The sequence below is a fragment of the Micromys minutus genome (genome assembly GCF_963924665.1).
Source record: "Micromys minutus genome assembly, chromosome: X".
Taxonomy (NCBI): domain Eukaryota; kingdom Metazoa; phylum Chordata; class Mammalia; order Rodentia; family Muridae; genus Micromys; species Micromys minutus.
The window spans coordinates 26,329,170-26,349,703 of record NC_137970.1 but is presented as its reverse complement, the minus strand read 5'-3'; the positions used below and the strand labels follow the sequence as shown (position 1 = coordinate 26,349,703).

General features: G+C 41.1%; 1 protein-coding gene across 2 annotated transcripts in view; it reads right to left on the bottom strand.

Annotated features, from left to right (window-relative positions):
- Positions 1-16,316, bottom strand: part of BMX (BMX non-receptor tyrosine kinase) — a 62,104-nt gene extending 45,788 nt beyond the window's left edge. Inside the window, exons 1-6 of one of the 2 annotated variants that reach the window (XM_080910307.1) lie at positions 16,193-16,316; positions 8,072-8,218; positions 7,107-7,211; positions 5,131-5,212; positions 3,298-3,417; positions 1,723-1,787 (exon numbers count right to left, since the gene is read on the bottom strand). In XM_080910307.1, coding sequence (XP_080766433.1) covers positions 1,723-1,787; positions 3,298-3,417; positions 5,131-5,212; positions 7,107-7,211; positions 8,072-8,218; positions 16,193-16,195 — 522 coding nt within the window. In that variant the 5' untranslated portion in view covers positions 16,196-16,316. The remainder of the gene's footprint in view (positions 1-1,722; positions 1,788-3,297; positions 3,418-5,130; positions 5,213-7,106; positions 7,212-8,071; positions 8,219-16,192) is intronic. The other variant, XM_080910308.1, reaches the window with a different exon arrangement.
- Positions 16,317-20,534: the final 4,218 nt, after the last annotated feature.

Here is a 20,534-nt window from a genome sequence, read left to right as displayed (position 1 = left end):
GAAGAGGTTATAACTTAGAAAAAAGTAGCTATAGTGGAATATGTAGGCACTTTGGAGGCTGGTTGTTGTTGTTGTTTTATTTTGTTTTTTAAGACAGGGTTTTTCTGTGTGGTCCTGGCTGTCCTGAACTTTTTCTCTCTGCACACAAGTCTGTTCTTTAACTCAGAGATCTGCCTGCTTCTGCCTCCTGAGTGCTGGGATTAAAGGTATGTGTCACTGAACCCAGTTCTCTTTGGATGCTGTTCTAATGACCAATAATTGGGGAGATTTCTTTACCATACTACAGTGACTGGGAAACTATGGAGTCTGTCCAGTAATTTATCTGGAGGTAGAGAAGTTGCATTTAAGGGCTTGGGGTGAAAAGCAGAGAGAATGGATGATGCTGTTAAATGTTTCCTATTCCATAGACTTACATTTCATCACCAGGATACTTTCACAAGGTACTTTTGCCCACATTTGTAAGAAAAGAAACAGATTCTGTTATGAGTGATGCCATTCCAAAGATTTGTCTCACATGAATGAATTTGGGGTGGATATTTGTAGGTTTGCTAGTTAGCAAAAGGCCTAGTATTTAAGAAATAATAACATGTTAACCTTGTTCTATGTTTTAGACACTATTCAATGCTAACTATAGATATAAGTGATAGCTTATAGTTTGAAATTTGTATGAAGTCTACCTTTTCTACTCTTGAATCTGGCAATTGGAGGTTTATTACTATATCCTGTTTGCAAAATACTTTTTAGACTATTGAATTAGAGGTAACTTCACACCTGTTGGAACATGGCCCATGAATTAAACTGTGTGAGAATATTTCTGAGAGCTTGCAAGATAACTCCAAGGGAACAAGGCAAACGTTTTGTAACTTCTGTTTCTCCATAACATGGGTTGTTCTTAGAACGGGCTTTTGTGCCCCTCCCGGGTATAGAAAATAGGAGTGAGTTTATTTCAGATTACTCAACATTTTACTTTTGTTAATTCAAAGAAGTTTCCAAGCATTGGTTTTCCTTGTAACTGTATACAGCTAAAACTCGTGTGGCCTTTGCTGATTTGACTGTCAACTGTCAGAATACCCTCAGAATATAAATTGTCTCATGCTCTGAATGAAGTTGACTTTTGCATGAGACTTTAGTCTGCCTCAGTTTTTAGGGCCCGCTTCCCAGGTTTATGCCCCCAACCAGAGCTGCAATACACACCCATGTATACTGTTCATTTATTATTACACCATTCACAATAGGTAAGGAATGGAACAGGCATTAGGTGTCCATCAACAGATGACTAGATTAAAAAAACGTGATCCATATGCACAATGGAATTTTATTCAGCTGTAAAGAAAATCAAAACCATGAGATTTTCACGAAAAGACATGGGGACTGGAAAGTATTATGTTAAGTCAAATAAGGCAGACCCAGAAAGACAAATGCTGCATGTTTCCTCTCATATACAGAACCTAAATTCATAACTATGTGTACACATGTTTGTATGAACGCATATGTCTCTCCATGTGTAAATGTGTGTGTGTTTAGATCATAAAACTGAAACAGGAATAATAAAGAGGGAGGAAAGAAAACTTAAAGGGAAAAATAAGAGGCTAATGGAATACACAGGACATGCATGCAGAATATTAAAAGGAACCAGTGTGGAAGAAGAGAGAGGAGGAATTAGGACAAAATAATATGTGTGCAAAAAGCCCATCCTTAAAAGCAATTTAAAATTAAACTTACTAGCCTCTCTGGAAAAGTGGGGACTCTGTGTTTCTCATCACTGATTGCAATGTGCAGATCAGAATCTGAAAAGCAAACAGAACAAATGAAAATGCCCAACACTGGGAATCAGAAACTAAATGAACCACTTTCACGAGATCAACTGAACTTAGACAACATCACAAGAAGTTCTGGAGCTTTTTCATGTAAGGCTCAACCCAAGCAGCATTCTTCCACCTCCAGTGACTGACAGATTGTAATGCCTGGATTGAAAAATGTTCAAGATCCTCTAAATCTAACGAGCAATTTATACCTCATTTCCAGATGTTACGTCTTGTAAGCATAGCCATCATCATGCTGGCATATGTGATCATTAAAACTATTAAAGTTTTTAATTGTATTTTTCATATATATATATATATTAAGAGTAGAGTTGTTTTATGAGTTTTGCTTTTTTATGTGAGAAAAAAGAAATGATCTCTCTCTCTCTCTCTCTCTCTCTGTATGTGTGTGTGTGTGTGTGTGTGTGTGTGTGAGAGAGAGAGAGAGAGAGAGAGAGAGAGAGAGAGAGAGAGAGAGAGAGAGAGAGAGAGAGAGAAGGGGGAGTTCTCAGTGTGAGGTTAGTCTTAAACTTGCTATGTAGCTTAGACTAGTCTCAAACTACGATCTTCTTGCCTCACCTCTTGAATAGCAAGATTACAAATGTACGCCATCATGCCTGCCTTTGATTTAAAGACAATGTCCTTTAGTTCTATTTTTTATATAGCTGCTTTGCTTGGATGTAGCTGTGTACCATATGCATGCAGTGCCCAAGGAGGCTGGAAGAAGGCATTGGATCTGCTGGAACTGGGTTTACAGATTGTGAAGTGCCAGGTGAGTGCTGGGAACACACTATATAGATAGATGTAGATGTAGGTGTTGGTGTAGGTGTGGATGTAGACGTAGATATGTACACTGTAGCTGTCTTCAGACACACTACACAAGAAGAGGGCATCAGATCCCATTACAGATGGTTGTGAGCCACCATGTAGTTTCTGGGATTTGAACTCAGGACCTCTGGAAGATCAGTTAGTGCTCTTAACCTCTCTAGCCTATTATTCTCTTATCAAGTGTGAAATGTAGCAGTTTTATCCCGTGGTGATATGCTCACCACATTTTAATTCTAATAAGTTTGTTTTAAACTAGAAAAGTATAAGAGGCATTAATGGGTCATTTCTTGATCCGTGTTTTCAGTTTTTTTATTAAAATGTTTTCATAAAGTATATTTTGATTATATTCTTTTCCCTCCCCCTACTCCTCCCAGATTCTCCCCACCTTCTACCCATCCAAGTTCATGTTCCTTTTCTCTCTGTTTGTTTATTATGGTTTCAATAAAAAAAATTTCTCATGAAATGAAATAAGGCATATATTAATATTAAGAAAGTGTGATTCAACTGACACTAAAATTAAACTTCATTTTAAACTTAACATCCACAAAGCTGTATTGCTATGATATCAATCAATATGGCATATTTTACTTTTGGAAAGCTAATCTGGCATTGGGTAGGCTTGACCTAGTGGCCACCCCACCCTGCCTCAAGGTCCCGGTACACATACATGCTTCCCAGAGAGTGCATCCTGGGGCTGCTTTGCAGCTCTGCTGGCAACACAGGAACTTCCCATCCACAAAGAAGCCACTGTGATACTTGATCAACAGGTGAGGGTTGCCCCGTATCTCTGAAGGGCAAGCAGGAAGGGTATAAGATGTAAGCAGACATTGGCCCAAGAGAAGCAATGCAGTGAATACTATAATCTTAGTACAAAGGCGATCTCCTTTACCAGCAACTGAGGTAGGTCCCAGTGTTTACCAAAGCACCTGTCTTTGACCAGGAAGTTAATAAGCTCAAATAAACAGAAACCACAACATAACCCACAGTCTAACTATAGCATAATAATGTATCATTCTGACATGAATGAGTTAGTAAAAATGCATACACTGGCTAAGTGAGAATTCTGGACTTTTGGGTCCTTTTAAAAACACAAAAATATTATAAGAATATGCTTTTATTTTAATCCCAGGTGTGGGATATGGGATTGCTTCGGACTGTCCACAGCAGCTGCCTATGATTTGCATCATGTTCTAGCGGAGGTGTGGTTTTGTCAGCTGTAGATAGTTTCTGTGATTGTGCAATGTTTGGAATTCTGGAAACTTTTCAGAGGTTATATGAATGCTGGGGCCTCAAGAGATGGGGTTGGTGGTTGTTGGCCATTCAGTGGGGTTGGTTGTGGTTTGTTAGTAGTCATGCTCGAAGAAATAAGAAGAAAGTAATTGGATTCAGGGATCTCTCTTTTTCTTTCTTCACTTGATCCTTCTTTCTCTCCTATCTAGTGATAGGTGGTGGACTCAGAGGGATAAAGTGTGGGAAAAAGAAGAACCCCCAAAGTAGCAAAGACCAGCTGCAGATACGAGCCATAGTACTAGGTAATGTAGAATGAACAACCAGGTTTGCCTGGCTCTGACAGATACCCGTCTAACTTCATTGAGATGATTATGGATAATGAGGGGCAATTCTCACCCTAATGGACCACTTCACTATTCTACAAAATAGAAAATGGAGAACTTTGTGTAGGAAGAAAGGATGCATTTGTATTTGTGTGGAATGGGTGTGCACAATGGGAGGTGAACTGAGATTCTGCCATCATCTAAATGTAAATGTAAAAACAAACTCCTCCTCTGTCTAGGATGTTAAAACCAGAAGCTGCACCAGTAGAGCTCCTGATTTGAGTTACATACCATCCTTACAACAAGACCTTTTTAAAACCAAAAGGATTGTAGCAGGAAACACCATGCCAATAAATTAATAGTAACAATTCTCTCCTTTATTACTGCAGCAGCTTAAAAATCACAAATAATATTTATATTCAATTTTCAGTTTGGGGGGAAAATATAGGTACTTAGGTTAAAATGTAGTGACATTAAAACAGTTGGATTCGGGTAATTGAATTTTGAGAATCCCACTAGGATGGTTTGTGGCATTTGCCTGTTTTCTTTTAAAATTGTGTAAAAAAATGAAGACTAATAATCTCCATGTCCATAAAGTTGTCAAGAAGATCATGCAACAAGATGCTACATGTGCCTGACAGAGTAGCTGGCAAGTGGTTAGCCGGCACTTACTAAAGCTTATTGTTTATGAACATTGGCATTTTGGTGCCAACAGGACTAGAAGCAGAGCAGGAAGCACAGTTGACTCGCCCCTGGCTCTCACCCCACCCCCTCTGTCACCACGCCCAGGAAAACACAAAAGCTAGCTCTGTGCTCAGGGTGAAAGCTTTGGTGATCCCCAGGCTTCCTGCCGGTAACTCTGAGAATGGAAAAGCAAGCATGAATACAACCCATTGCCTGAGCTTCCTAGGAAAACAACTCAAGGCTTCATTACAGCATCTTGTTACCTTTTTGCAGTGCTTTCAACCACTGACATCGGCTCTCTTCATTCGATGCATAGACATAAAGAAGCCCATCTTTGTACACAATCTGGATGGGATAAAAAAATAGATGAATTTTGACACAAGTGTTTCACGGTTCAATCTGGTGTACCTGTAAAATTTTATGTTAACAGAAATAAACCTTTTCTCACAGAACATATATTAGCTTCGGAGTTACATTTAACATGGCAAACTACATATTTCTTAGAAGTGTTGTGGTCTATCTTTCTAACCAGTAGGTGATTCCTTTCACAATTAGAATGATTTTTTGAGGCTTGAGAGGTGGCTCAGAGGGGAAGGAAAGCGTGGCATGCTGCTGCACAAACCTGCAAACCCCGTCCTCCGGAAGTCACAGTGAGGAAGACTCTGGCAGCTTCGGGATCAGTAGGAGATCTCGTTTTAAGGGAATCAGCTGAAGGGTGAGAGAACTGGACACCTGGTGTCGTCTTGCCTCCACAGACAGGACACCTGATGCCCTCCTCTTATACCCATACGCTTATACACCTGCCCCAGTTTGAAGATTACAATACTCTCTTTGGATCTGGGTTTCTTTTACAACTGGAAAATAATATATACCACTTACAAAAGATCTCCTAGTAGCTGGGTTCATCCTACTTCAATAGTGTTCCTCTTATTTATATATGAGTGTATGGTTTCTTTTTTCTAACAAATGAGTAAGTACACTCAGAGATAAGTTGTGATGGGGAAGTTGTTTTGTTTTGAGACAAGGTTTCTCTGTGTGACTCTGGTTGTCCTGAAACTCCCTCTGTAGACCAGAGTGGCCTCACTGAGAGCTGCCTGTCTACTTCTCCAATGAGTGCTGGGATTAAAGACATGCACCACCACTCTGGATAAATTGTGATGCATCTTTATGGGTATATGGACATAAGTAGTGGGCTGGGAACTCTGTGGGGCTGAAAAACATTTGTGGCTTTGTAGCTTCTGTGCCCCTGCTGTGTTTGAGGTTGCTTCCATGAAACGCTCTCCCTGGGTATTCCCGAACTGGGTGATAGTTTTGTAGTAGGTCTGACTCTGCTAAAACCATACACAAAGGCACTCTATCTAACATGTGACTATTTAAAATTCTTTGGGGGTTATGGGGCCATCCAGGTGGCTCAGAAGGAAGGATGCTTTCCATCAACCCTGACCCCAGAAATCACATGGTAGAAGGAGAGAACTGACCCTTACAAGCTGTCCTCTGATTCCACATTCATGCTGTGGCATGTAGGAGCATATCACACACACACACACACACACACACACACACACACACACACACAAAATGCTTTTAAAGAAGATCCTTTTGCTGTAAAGTCAAAGTTGGTTAACATAGAATGTAGAGCCGTCCGTCATATGGCACCACCCGCTTCTCTAGGCTGGTCTCTTTCATTCTCTTATTTTAGCCTCCAGTGCCTCATCACTTGCTATTTAGTTTGTCATGCCATCTCCTCCATCTTTGCCAGTTAAGGCCTATTAGTCCTTTGCAACCCAAATACAAGCTCCAAAAGAACATTTTGCTGACATATGGGAGTGAGGAGTAAGGAATATATTACATCAACCTCCATCGTAACTCTCACTCTCCCGGTATTATGATGGTCTGTTTTGCCAACTCCTTGGAGACACATGGGGTAAGGTTGATATTTAAGCCTGCATAGCTTCCTACTTACTGTTACCCAAGAGAAGAGAGACACCCACAGTCTTCCATTAACAGGATGGGTAGACCTGAAGCAGGTCAGACCATGGTACGTTACACTGTCATCATGCTTCCCCTCCCTCTGAAAGAAGCAGATTGGCCAGGAAGGTTCTGATAGATTGCAAACACACACCTGGGGATACTCCAAACATCATCAATGTCCCAAGGGGTCATTTTGCAATATGGATATTTTCCTGGACACAATGAGCTAACCATAGAAAATATTAAACAGGCTGTTCTCTCTGTTTACCTGAAATGGGTACTGTCTCTCCACGGGTGTCTGCTCCTCAAGGTTGACTTTTTCCACACATCTGATTTTCTTAATTTCTATTGATCCTTTTCTGCTTCCTCTTTTCTGAATTCAAAAGCAAACCGAAAGCTATATCAGGTTGGTGTGTCATGGTGAGCAGGGAAAAATGTACAGCCAAAGGTAATGTCTAGAAGGAGACCAAGGGATGTGGAAGCCAAGGGAGATAGATGTTCTGTTGTTCTATGGTTGTCACAATCTTATTTCTAAACTATGAACACATACACCATACTTCCCCAAAGGCAAGTATCGGAGTGTCAGTTAACAATCTTCTTTGAGAACTGTGTGATATTTATTGGCATCCCCTGCCAAGTGGTTAATGGAGAAATCAAGGTTTAGTGGCATGAAGTATCTTTACGTCATTTCCGGTTTTGATGGTGTTTCAGGTTTTCCCCTGTGCTCAAGTTCATAACTAGACAGAGATGTTCTTATTTCCTCCATTGTTTTAAGGCAGCATTGTTCACCCTTGGCACTATTGTTAACATTTGAGGATGGAGACCTCTTTGGTGTGAAGTTCTGCCTGTGAGCTGTAGAGTATTTCAGTAACATCGCCAGTCTCTGTGCACAAGATGCTCATAGCTGCTTACACATCGGCCTCCAGAACAAGTTGTGGCAGTTAACATATCTCTGATGATTGCCCAATGTCTTCCAGGGAACACAAATTACTTTAACTGAGAACTACTGTTTTAAAGTCATGTTATGACTGGTCTTAATAAAGTGAACAAGTAGTTTCCAATCCTTTCTCTTGACTTATCATACTTCGGTTAAAGAGAGGCAGTGTAATATGTTGATACAAGCTGATCATTACTCTTAGCTAAGAATCCTGGTATTCTTTCATTATAATCAAGGACTTTGTGGAGGCTTGAGAAGCATAATGAATAGCACAATACAAGGGAGGAGAACCTTACCATTTTGTCGTATTCATAGTAGGAAAGGCTTGTTTTGGTTAGGACAAAAAGCCGCTCCTTGTAATTATTTGGTGACATTTTCTTCTTTTGCTGTGACTTTTTGAGAAGCAGTTCTTCCAGAATGGATTTACTATCCATATTGTCGTCCTAAAGAAAAGAATTGAAATGATTACAGTATCTAGCTAAGTCTAGGGAGAATAAAGAGGTCAACTTCTAAATATAGACTGAATTCAGATTATAGAGTAGACCACGAATCGATCCTGGTTTTTTTCTGCCGTTGTTCTGAGTTTTGCAAGTATGCAGGTTTTCTATAGCATATTACTTCCTCCCTGACTCATGTCTCACTCTTGTTAGCATACAGTTATGTTGTTTGCACCATCTTTCTGACTAAGTCATCAAAATGGTCTCCATTGATGAAACACTCTATACACACTTATTGAATTAGATAGAAGATAGAAAAATCTTTTAAACTGACCTCAGGAAGCTCACCATCTATTAAGTATCTGGTAACTGAAATTTCCTTCCATGCCTGTGGCCAGTGGTTTCACCAGATTAGCCAAATCATTGTGAGGGACATTCACCACCCAGGATCATAACTGGGTCTTCTGACATGAAGGATGCAGGTGTGATTGACCATATCAAGATTAAATCACAGGAAGAAGATGAGTAAAAGGACAACAAAATGTCAAAAGAGATGCAAAGGAGCAGCAGACTAAGCACATTCACAAGTGAAATACATTTTAGTCCCAAACTATGGAAAGCATTAAAACTGAAGGTATTTAAGGGGAGAAAGAAGTGCAGCCACTCTCTATACCAAAATAGTTTTAGCCTTGTGTCTGGTATCAGGTCTAATTTTTAAAAAAGTAGTCATGTTAAGCTGTGGGCCACAGAGATAGACTTCATGTTCTTCTTAGCTTTGTGAGAGTGAACCATTATTAGCAATCAAGTGCCCAGTAGTTCTGATCTATCTTTGGTGGTCTCAAGATAATTAAGTTTACTTACCTTATACTCTGTGGAGCTGAAGTCTACATATTAACTTTAACTCTTAAGCTGTAAGCAAAAGGTTCCTGCTCTGAGACACCATCCTTCAAGTTCTCCCTGACAGTGCCAGGGCCATGCATTAAAAGAGAAGATATTTGCATCTTATTAACACTCTTGATCAGGAAGTACCAGCAAAGACATTGTTCCTTTAGCATGGAAGCAGGTGCAGATACGGAAGCAAACCCAGCAAGTCACTAGCCAGCTCTTCCTATTAGCCCAGGAGTATGAGGAGCCTACCACAGCAGGTAGTAGACAGAAAGAAAGACTAAGAAACACAGGCTGGGGTTCAATCATCACTAGTCTCTCCTTCTGATATGGACCACAGAATCTAAAGTGAAGATTAAGGAAAGCAGCTCTTTAAGTTTATGTATGCAGATCAGGAGACTGACTGATTATTGAAACTATTCTCAAGAGCGTTGCTTGATTTTGGGCAGATCACAGGCACTCCTATTCATTAAATAGAAGAAAAGATTACATACTTTTTGCTCTGGATACTGTTTTAAGGGGCGCCGGTTCTTTTGTGAGTGTAGCACAGGGCATGGTGACAAGACTGGGTAGTAGGTACACTAGGTGGACATAGTCTCAGGGCACTTTTGTGTCACATTCATTTTCTACACTAAAATATTAAAAGCTCTTGCCTATTTTTGCATACATGAGCCGATAAAACAATACTTCTCAAAGCCACGCATGAACTGAGCAGATCTGTTCCAGGGTAAGAGCAGTCTTTCCCAGCACTGCACAATGACTTGCACACTGTGATCTTTATCCAGCTTGCACGCACTTTACATTAAAAATAGGTCTGGAGGAAATTATATAGAGAGGATTAAGAAGAATTGTGAAAGCCTACATATACTGGAGGGAAGAGTACAAAGTGGCAAAGTAGAAAGGAAGGCTGTGAGGCCTTCAGTGACATTCTACAATACAATACACCCAATAAACAGTAAGGGTTTACAAGCCTTCTGCTCTAGACAAGGAATAACTTGTCAAAATTTAGCACCACGGTTTGTTTCATCCTGCCCTTTGTGAATGCTTTCTTTTACGCAAAAGCACATGGCACGTGCTAATTCTACAAAACTGAGAGCTCAAGCAGACCAAGGAAAAGATGAGCATATCCCTAGAGGTTTTTTTTTTTTCTTTTTAGATATGTTGGCAGGCATGCTTACTGTCATTAAAGTGGGTTCACATTCTGTTATTGTGTGCTTCTTACGTACCGAGCATTTGGAGTCATGTGCCTATGAAATTTGATTCACGGGGCCTAGGTCTTCAAGGCTCCACTTCCTAAAGCAGACTCTCAGGAACTTTTACAGACCTGAAGAATCCCGTCTTAATGGCACTTTTTTTTTCATCTTCTAACAAACTCTCATTGCTTCTGTCCACTTTGGGCCCTCCCCTTCTCCATCTCCCTGCTTCCTTCCCCTCTGTGGAGTTCTCTACATTCAGAGATGTCTGATGCCCCTGGTCTTGTGGGCACTGCACTCATGTGCACTCACATAATCAAAGATAAAATACTTGGCTGGTGATGGTGGCTCAGACTTTTAATCTCACTGCACTGGAGGAAGAGGCAGGTTGATCTCTGAGTTCAAGACCAGCCTGGTCTATAAAGTCAGTTCCAGGACAGCCAGGTCTACACAGAGAAACCCTGTCTCATAAAACCAAAGCCAAACCCAACCAACCAACCAACTAACCAACCAGCCAGTCAACCAAACAACAACAACAATCCCAAACTCAAAACTGTTCTTAAAGAGTTTCATCATGGCATTTTTATGCATCTATCCTTTTTTGGTCCCCAACTAATTTCCCCTAAGCATTACCCCTATTTGTTTTCCTGCACACATACTGTAGTGCGTCTTTCCCTGCTTCCTTTGGCCCTCCTCTTCTTTCATAGTCTCCCTTCTAGTCTCATGCCCTACATATGTATGTGTACATTTATATGTACATGTACAGAGAGAGCTATATCTATATTTTGCACGTAAGAGAAATGGGGTATTTTATTTGTCTTCTGAGTCTGTTTTACTTCACGGAATCAAATGATCTCTAATCTCATTCTACACATGTCACGATTTCTTTTTTCTTTACAGCCAAATAGAGGTCCAAAAGAAAAGCACTTTTGTGGTCCACTTTTGATACAGGAAGTGGTACTCCATAAGGATTGATTTTTAGAAATGCGCCATGTCCTCCTTATTATGTTAGCAGCTAAAGGGGGGCCTAGCACCCCTCCTGATTCATATGCCTGTTCAATGACCGGCAAGGCCTGATCTGCCCACTATTAGCAGAAGCAAGTCCCAGCAGAAGGTTAGAGTAAATGAAGCCCCTTTCACAATATGTTGCCACATGAAACCCAATTTGTATTAAACAAGAATCTATTTCCATGGAATGGGTGGGATTTGGCTGGACTCTTATAATACCACCCACATAGAATAAAAACATCAATTTGCTTACCAAATCCTTGTGGCCTATTTCCATAAGCATATAAAACTACACAGGAGAGGCAAAACCAAGCCTGGCAGAAATCAATACAGCGAATCAGCAAATATCATGCTACTAATCACATACATGAAAGCTACCTTTTGCCTTAGTATGACTTATAATCACCATGATTATTAAAGATTCCCAAGGAAATGATCCTGTGAGACTAAGTGCAATGTGTCAGTTCTTCTTGAGATACTTGACCTCCAGCCAGCAGGGTGTCTGGCACTGAGCGACTGAAATAAAAGTCAACTTTCCATAACCCTGAATGACAATGAGCATATGGGACATGAATTTCCTGACTAATGTGTAAGACTTTTGTGCAGCAGTAGTTTGAAGCACCTAAGTAGTTTGAAGTAGCTGAGGCACCTGGACAAGGCAGGCCCCTTTCTTATTCTGTTTTACGAACCTGGTTCATTAAAAGTGAAGGAAGCCACTTAAATGAAAAAAACCCGGCATGCTATGGGCACCAAATCATGATTTCAAAATGAACTGTGTGGGATGTGAGAACTTAACAGAGCCGGTTCATTTTACTATAAACACCCCGAAAAAGAAAAAAAAAGTATTGTTTTATTTTACAAAGTGTGGTGTGTGTGTGTGTGTGTGTGTGTGTGTACATTCGAGTATAGGTGCCATTGTAAGATCCCCGTGGAGCTGGAGATACAGGCAACTGTGAGTGTCCAATGTGGATGCTGGAAACCCAGCTCAGGTTCTCTGCAAGGTCAGTACAGAATACAACCATAACAGTTGAACCATCTCTCCAGCCCCCAAAGGAGGAAAAAGAAAAGGAAAATTGTGAAAGTTGCTATTCGCTGGAACAATTGAGGACATTGATAATGAGCCTTCATGTACACACACACACACACACACACACACACACACACACACACACAAATTAGTACTGATGATCCTTGCCAACATTTAAGGATGGCTCACTTTATACCAGGCATTATTTAAGACATCAGAGGAATGTTTATTTGTTGGTTATAGTCACCCAGGGTGACAGAATATGACACATGCCCATGTACACCTTATTGGTAGGCTTTTATAAATCCTATTAGGCATGTCCTGACACAACCATCCCGTGCCAGGGTAGTTTGTGAAATGTCTATCAGTATCTAAATGTCTATCTAACAGTCACATTGTATATTGTAACTGCTGTCCTTACTTATGGGTGATGAAGCTACAATAGAAAAACAAATTACCTAGTTGTAATTTACGTTATATTGGTAAATTGGTAGGTGTTGTTTAAGTTTTTTATACATGGATTCTGAGATGCAGTTGACCTCCTCTGTCTCATATTCAAGCATACTTTGGCCAAGTGTCCTCCAAACTTGTTGCCTTTAATCAGGCACCCCCTGACTCTGATTTGAAAAGAAAAAAATAAAAAAACTGCAAGCAACAAATTTAAAAATTCAGCCTGGCTGGACAGTGGTGCACACCTTTACTCCCAGCACTCAGGAGGCAGAAGCAGTAGGATCTATGAGTTCGAGGCCAGCCTGGTCTACAGAGTAAATTCCAGGACAGCCAGGGCTACACAGAGAAACTCTGTCTGAAACACCCCAACCCCAAACAAACAAACAAACAAACAAAAATCTCATGTCCTCCAGAATAGCTAAAAGATAAACTATCTCCAACAGAGGTGACTGCAGTGTGAATAACTCACTGACAAAGAGACTCAATCAGAAATTCCAGTCAGATTTTGCAAGATGTTGTAAGCCTCTGATTTGATGATGTCACTCAACTGGGCTACTCTACTTGTCTTGCTTGGATGGTATAAAGGCCTGGCTTGATGATGCTCTGCTACTGGCTATTTCTTTTTTAATGCTTGTTTGATAAATTCTTAATACAAGCACATTCACTGGGTAGAGATGATGCACCCTTTTTATCCCAGCACTCAAGAAGCAGAGGTAGGCAGGTCTCTGGACTCAGCCAGCGTGGCCTACAGAGTTCCAGGACAGCCAAAGCTGCATAGAGGAACCTTGTTTTGAAAAACAAATAAAGCAAAACAACAAAGAAAAAACCTAACACTCATTTGAAACTGAAAATATAGACATTGTAGATCATTCTCAGAACTGCACAGAACACAAAGTCACTCTGCTAACCTGTTAGAGTTGGCTAATTTGAATTCTGCATACTTAGCTCTAAACTCACATTCCTGACCAGAATACCAGTGACAGAAAACAACATGGCCACTGTGTGACCTAAACCCAAGAAGACTCTAACCTAAACACAGGAAAGTAGCCATAGAGTGTGAATACTTAGAGTAACTTTTTACTAGTGATATACTGAAACCTAACATCCTAAGCAGATGTATTTAAATAGGCCCAGTCAGTAGCTCTGGCAATGGAAACCTCTTCCCAGAATAGTTCAAGGTTGAAGGTGTTGTTCTTTAGAAGGGAGAGCTGAGGCAGCACTTTTTTACCCTTTTCTTGTTTTATTGTCTTCTTTTACATGTCATTTACCTATGGATTTTGATTGATTGGTGCTAAAATAGAAAAGTGATAAATGTATTAAATAGGCAGGAAGAATAGTCAGGAGAAGGGAGGTTCAAGTGAAGACTGGGCAAGGATCTGAACTGGAGATTCCTGTGATAACTTAAATAGTCAAATATTTGCCCAAAGTTGGCCCTGTTCATTCTTCTGCTAAACGGCTGAACATAATACAATGGTAAGCTTAAGTAAGAACAAGAAGTACAATTCAGCATCAGGCAAACTGGCTGAACAAAGCTTCTGGTGCCGGCCCCCAGCTCTGTAGGACCCAACAAGTCCCTATTTCACAGGCTACTCTGAAGGTCAGAGAGTTACAGTTGATCTTGGCACGAGATAGACATAAAAACTAATGTCAACACTCACATCCTCGGCATTTTGGAAGACCAAACGTTGAATGCTCTGAGATAAGCTTATGAAAGTAAGGCATACTTTATTCTCACCAAGAGAAAATTCCAGTGCCACTTCTGTTGGAGATCAAATTGGCTTTGCATGGAAGATTCATCTTCTGTGCCTTCTAGAGGTTTTCTAAGCCATCCTTTCTTATTTTGAGCAACCTCTTTCTCCCTCCCCCCCACTCCTTCTGGGCATCTTCATCAGAAAAGTAAAAAGTGGTAAATTTCAGCTAGCATTGGCTTAGCATTGATTACTCTCTACATGTGGACTGACATGGGTAAGAGCATCACATATAAATGGGTTCAAATCTTTCTCATCTCCCTGAAACCTGACATATTACCTAACACTGCGAAACCTCAGGTTCCTCATCTGTAAATGGAATACAAGCAATAACTACCTTGAAGGGTTTTGAGAAGTCATGAGAAAACAGCAGTGCCCTGCCCAGCACCATAGGAGATGAGGCTTCTCCACGATACTCTAGAGTTACATTGAAAAATAGACCGCAATGAAGTCAGAAGACTGAAGACAATGATGTGTGACTCAAAGATAATCTTTCCTTGCTCATGCCCCACCCCCAAGCTCTTTATGTATTCTCACATCAACAAGCACCTTAAGTTTGTTACTGGCTCTCTTGGAGACTGGTTACCTTCAAATCAGGTCGAATCAGCCCCTCTGGATGGTGTATCTGTACCAGCAATAAGTACTAATCCAAACACATACTTAGAAATGGCTCTAAGGGTGGTTCATAGTCCGACAGCATGGATACCTACCTCCTGGAACTGCTTAGAAAGCATGCTCTTCACTAGTAAGCTGCTCTAGTAAAGAAACCCCTACCCATATTCCTGCAAGCAACCTTGATTAAACTCAGTGGGTAAAAACAAAAAGGCACAGTAGAAAGGAGACCTGTTCAGAAGAAGAGTCGATTCCAAGGGAGTGAGAGGAAGTGGGAGCTGAACTAAATAAATACTTGATCAAAATATTTTGCATCTTTGTACAAACTTATCAAAGAGTAAATTTAAAATGTAGAGAGTGCAGCTGACGCTGGGAACTCATGAGAATGCTAGAGTTTCAGGAACACTGACAGAAACCACGATTTCTTTGCAGTATATTTTTAAAAGTCCACTGAAATCATTGCAGCTAGCAAGAACTCTTTAATTCTATGGTCGTGTGAACCAAATGTACCATGTGTCTCCCACATCTCTCTTTCCATCATGAACATTCTTGATTTCTGGTTTATAGAGAGGTTAGGAACGGAAAACCAAACATTAGTAGCTGAAAAAGCATGATAAAAAGATAAAGAAAGGTACATCTAAAAGCTCTTGGGTTTTTGTTGTTGTTATTGTTGATCGTTTGCTTGTTTTGCGAGCAGTGATAGAAACAATTCGAAATGTCATTGCCAGGACAATACAGAAAGAAGCATGTGGAGAAAATCAACAGAGCACAAAGCTACATCCAGTGGGCTGTGCTAGGCACCCAATGAAGAAGACTGAGTGAGAGTTTGAGCAAGGTGAAGAATTCACAGTGAAACTGTAGCAATTTAAGCCTCTGTGCCCCAAATTACAAACTCCCTTTCAAGTCCCAGGGACAGCCCAATACCTCATAATTTTGTGTCTTTATTTTTCTGAGACGGGCTGTCCAAAATTTAAAAACTCCAGGCCCCACAACATCTGGGTTTCCACCTATTCTGTAAGAAAAGATGCTGCATAGACACAGGCCACTTAAAACGCACCATTTGGGCTTGTTCTGTCTCCCCGGGGTCCACCACGGTGAAGCGAAGCTGCTCCTGCAAGAACTCAACCTCTGGCTGTCCTCTCTCCAGCAGCAGTGAATTGTGTCACATTTTTCTGGCTGTTGGGTCAGAAATGGCTTTACAACTTAGTGCCCCCAAAGCATTTATTGTCCTGCAGGACCTTACACAATCCCACAGGAAACCGCGCTCAACACTTAGCCAACACTTGTTGATGTGATTGAATGCAACGAACACAGAGACAAAAAAAGCACATTTCAGAAAGGTCCTAACTCTGATAACTACAGTTCCTGCCTTTCCCAGGCAGCTCTTGGGGACTTGTGATAACCCTGCCTTTGTTTCTAGAGCTTTGTGCTGGAAAGGACAAGGAAATATCTTAGTGAAACACGACTTCAGACGCTGACTTCTCGCACAGAGGCCAGAGTCAGGAAATCATTAGGTAATGCCAAAGGGCAGAGAGAATAAGCAATGAAAATTTCAGCCCAGCACTTGGACAAAGGGAGGCCTGAGAATAAGAACTACAACCCTGAAGGTGCACATACCCGAATTTGCAATAGTCGGTAAATATGGGACCCAGTGTAATGTCTCCCTCTGAAAATGGTTAAAAACTAGAATGAGCCAGCCTGCCATCTTCTTCTGAGGCCAAACCTAGCTAAAGAAACGAGCTATGGTTCCTGCAGTGGAAACCGTGGCTGGTGTGACCTGGTCGACAAACACTCTTCCACTGCCTGCTGTCAGAATACTGAAAGAATTCAAAGACCTGCAGAAATCCTACCATCTATGACATGCCTTAGCCTACAGGAAATGAGTTCATTTATGTCAAAGAAATGACTCTAAAAATGGGAACAAGATTGGTTTTGCTAATGTATGCTGCACCAATATCACCAATATAAAGTGTGACTGCCAGTTTTTATTGGTAATGACCACATCTTGATATGTGCCTATTCTCATCAACTATTTTCTCTGGTGCCTGCTGGCTGTTCATGTCCAATAGATTTAATGGCATTAATAATATATCACTCATTGTTATTACTTATTATTTGATGTGTATGGCGTTTTCTCTGAGTGCTTGTCCATGAAGCACATGCATACAGTGCCCTCAGAAGCCAGGAAAGAGTGACGGATACCCCAGCACTGGAGTTACAGACAGTTGTGAGTCACCATGTGGGTGCTGGGAATCAAACCTGGGTCCTCCAAAAGATCAGCCCTTAACCTCTGAGACATCTCTCTAGCACCTTTGAGGCTATATTTTAGACTCAACTGTAGGGTGCAAGAAAACCATTCTTTTAGCATGCATTAACATATTACATTATATCATTAACTGGTGGGCATGTAAATGTGTCTATATGCATGTTTGATATGATCATATGATGATACCTTGTATAGGCAATGAAGACTAAAGTCCCAAGCTCTCCAAAAAGCATTCTTTTGGGCAAAGGTAGGATTAGCATTGCTGCTACTCTTTGAGTTGTTCAAATCATACTGAGAGTCTGCTTTGCGCTAATTCTTCTGGTAGTGGTTGTAGATACCACAGGGAACAGAGCTCAGGCCTGACAAGCTGGTAAAGTGATCTAGTTCTGCACTTCTTTCCATGTGGTTATTCATATTTAGCTGCTTATATATAGCAACATGGTAGGTAGATTTTAGAATAAGAATAATTTATAGGAGGAGAAGGAAGGGGTGGAATCACCATAGAAACACCTGGGTACAGTCTCCTGGGATTTCCAAACACCATCTGTGTGTCATTCAAAGGCAGCAAGAAGGAGTGGTTTCCTCTAAACCAAATGCCACAGATTTATTTCCTTCTTCCAGTGATTCTCTTCCCCTGCCATTTCTCCTGAAACTTTCTTTGGCTCTGTATTTTCTATGGTCTCAGTTAACTCCTAACTTTTGATTTCAATTGCATGACTTAATTGACTCAAAGTACCATCTTTATTATGTTCCTTTGGCAGGCAAGAGCTTTTGGGACTTTCTGGACAGCTTGTTTGTGCAAGCCTTTAGCAAGCAACAGCCAAAAGAGGTACACCATGGGGTCTGACTTGGTGATGTGAAGAGGCTTGCTTCCTTACACTTATGGTATTGAACACACTACAACTGAAACAAAAAAAGGGGGAGGGGAAGGGGAAAGAGGGAGAAGAGAGAAGAGAGAGAAAAAAGGAAGGGGGAGAAAAGAAGGGAGGGGGGTTGAGTGAGAGGAAGATAGATAAGATAGATACAGACAGACAGGAAGGGAGGGGGGTAGTAGGAGGGGTGGGTGGGGAGGGAAGGAGGGAGGGAGGAAGGGAGGGAGGGAGAGAGAAAGAGAAGATTCTTCAGGTTAATGGTTGGTCTTTATCACTTTCAGCACTAGGGAGGCAAAGAGGTTAATCTCTTTGAGGTTAAGACCAGCTTGGTCTAAATAGCAGTTCAAGGCCAGTCAGGACTGCATAGTGAGATCCTGCCTCAAAACTTTTTGTTTGACATATGTTTTATTTGCTAACTATTTTTTCAACTACTCCTCTTTTACTTTTGTTTATATGTAGGGGTTCACAGGTGCAGGAGTTCATGATTGCAAAAGCCACGTCACATCCAGAAGACGGGGTTTCATAGTCCTCCATTCTTTGGCTCTCAGGATCTTTCTGGCTCCTTTTCTAGGATGTTTTCTTGTTCTTGCAAGGAGTAATGTAGACCATAGCTGTCCCATTATAGGGCAGAACACTCAAACATGTTTATTCTCTGCACTTTGAGCAGTTCTGATGAATCTCTACACTGTCTCCCACTGTAAGAAGAAATTTCTCTGACCCAGATTAAGAGAAACACTAATTTATGGGTATAAACAGATATTTAGATGACAATTTAGCTACATGCCCATTTATCCAAACAATAGTAGACTCTCCACTAGGGCCTGTGACTTCCCCAGCCATAGGCTTTTAACCAAGTTTATAGTTCCAGGCAGGCATTCCTTGCTATGGAGTTGGACCTCAAAGACAAGCAGGAGTCGCTGGGGACCCCACAAACAGTCTTGCCACTATTGTGCCAGGGACATATGTTGCCTAGAAGGTTTGCCTTATAAGACATGGGCCCACATCTTGGTAAGAGCACTGATAGCATTGTCTTGTAGCAGCCTGTATATCACCCCCTACTGCTATGAATGCTAGCCAGCTAGGAGGAGTCATCCAGCTCTAACTTATTATTTTAAATATGATTATTTTAGCCAAGTCACCCTGGATTCCAGAGACTCATATTCCAGCACTAATGTGTCTATCTCTATTTGGGATGTCTAACAGGTATGTCAAATTTAACATGTTGAAAGCAGATTTCCTGATTAATCCCTCCAACTACCCCTCCTATAGTCTTCCCCTCCTCACTTAATAGCTCCATCTGTCCACTGAGTCAGACCAACCAAGATGGACTTTGTTTCCTTACAAACACAGGGCTCAATCTTTCATGAACCATGGCTAGCACTATATTCTAAATGTGTCTGAAAATTGATCACTTTTCAGTATCTCTGCTGCTACTTCTTCGTTTCAATTGGAGTTATCTCTCACAAGTTCATCATCAGCTTGGCTACACTGAGAATTTCAGGCCAGCCTAGGCTACACGAGTCTGTTTCAAAACTCCACCACTGATACTGGACATAGCTAGGTGGTAGAATGCTCGGCCTGATATGCAAAAGAGTCTAGGTTACATTTTGGAAGGCACTGAATGTATTAATGAACAAAATGTGAGTTAAATCTCATCATTCTCTATTCTGAATCCCTCAATATTTGCCAATATTCTGGGTCCCTGGAATTATCTCTTACATCATTTTGGTACCTTATCTCATTTTACCAACTCCTAAGACTGGCCTACTTATTATTCATCGGAAACCGTCCGCCCCACGGCCTTTGCACTGACTGTACCCTCTAATGAGTTCCAGAAATCTGCATAAAGCCCTACCTGGATCCCTAGCACTGCATTGATCAAACGTGCTCTTACAAGACTGTAATCCCTGTACGCTGGAGGGTCAGAATTTAAAGCCATCCTTGGCTGCATAGAGAGTTTGAGGCCCTAAAACTGTTAGAGCTCATTATTGGACCAGGACCCCAAAGACCAAGTTCTCAGCACAAAAAAGATTTATTTGCCCCAGAAGAACAGAGGGCAGTGAATAAAAGACAAAGGCAGGAATAGAAAGGGGGAAGGGAACAAGGGAAAGGGGGAAGGGAACAAGGGAAAGGGGGGAGGGATATTTGTCCCAGAGGACTGCCTCCGGATAGAATGGAGACAGACATGGCCCATAGAAAAATGGCAGTTTATAAATGCACAAAAAGAAACCCTGTGTTAGAATGAGGTGATTAATTTTAAT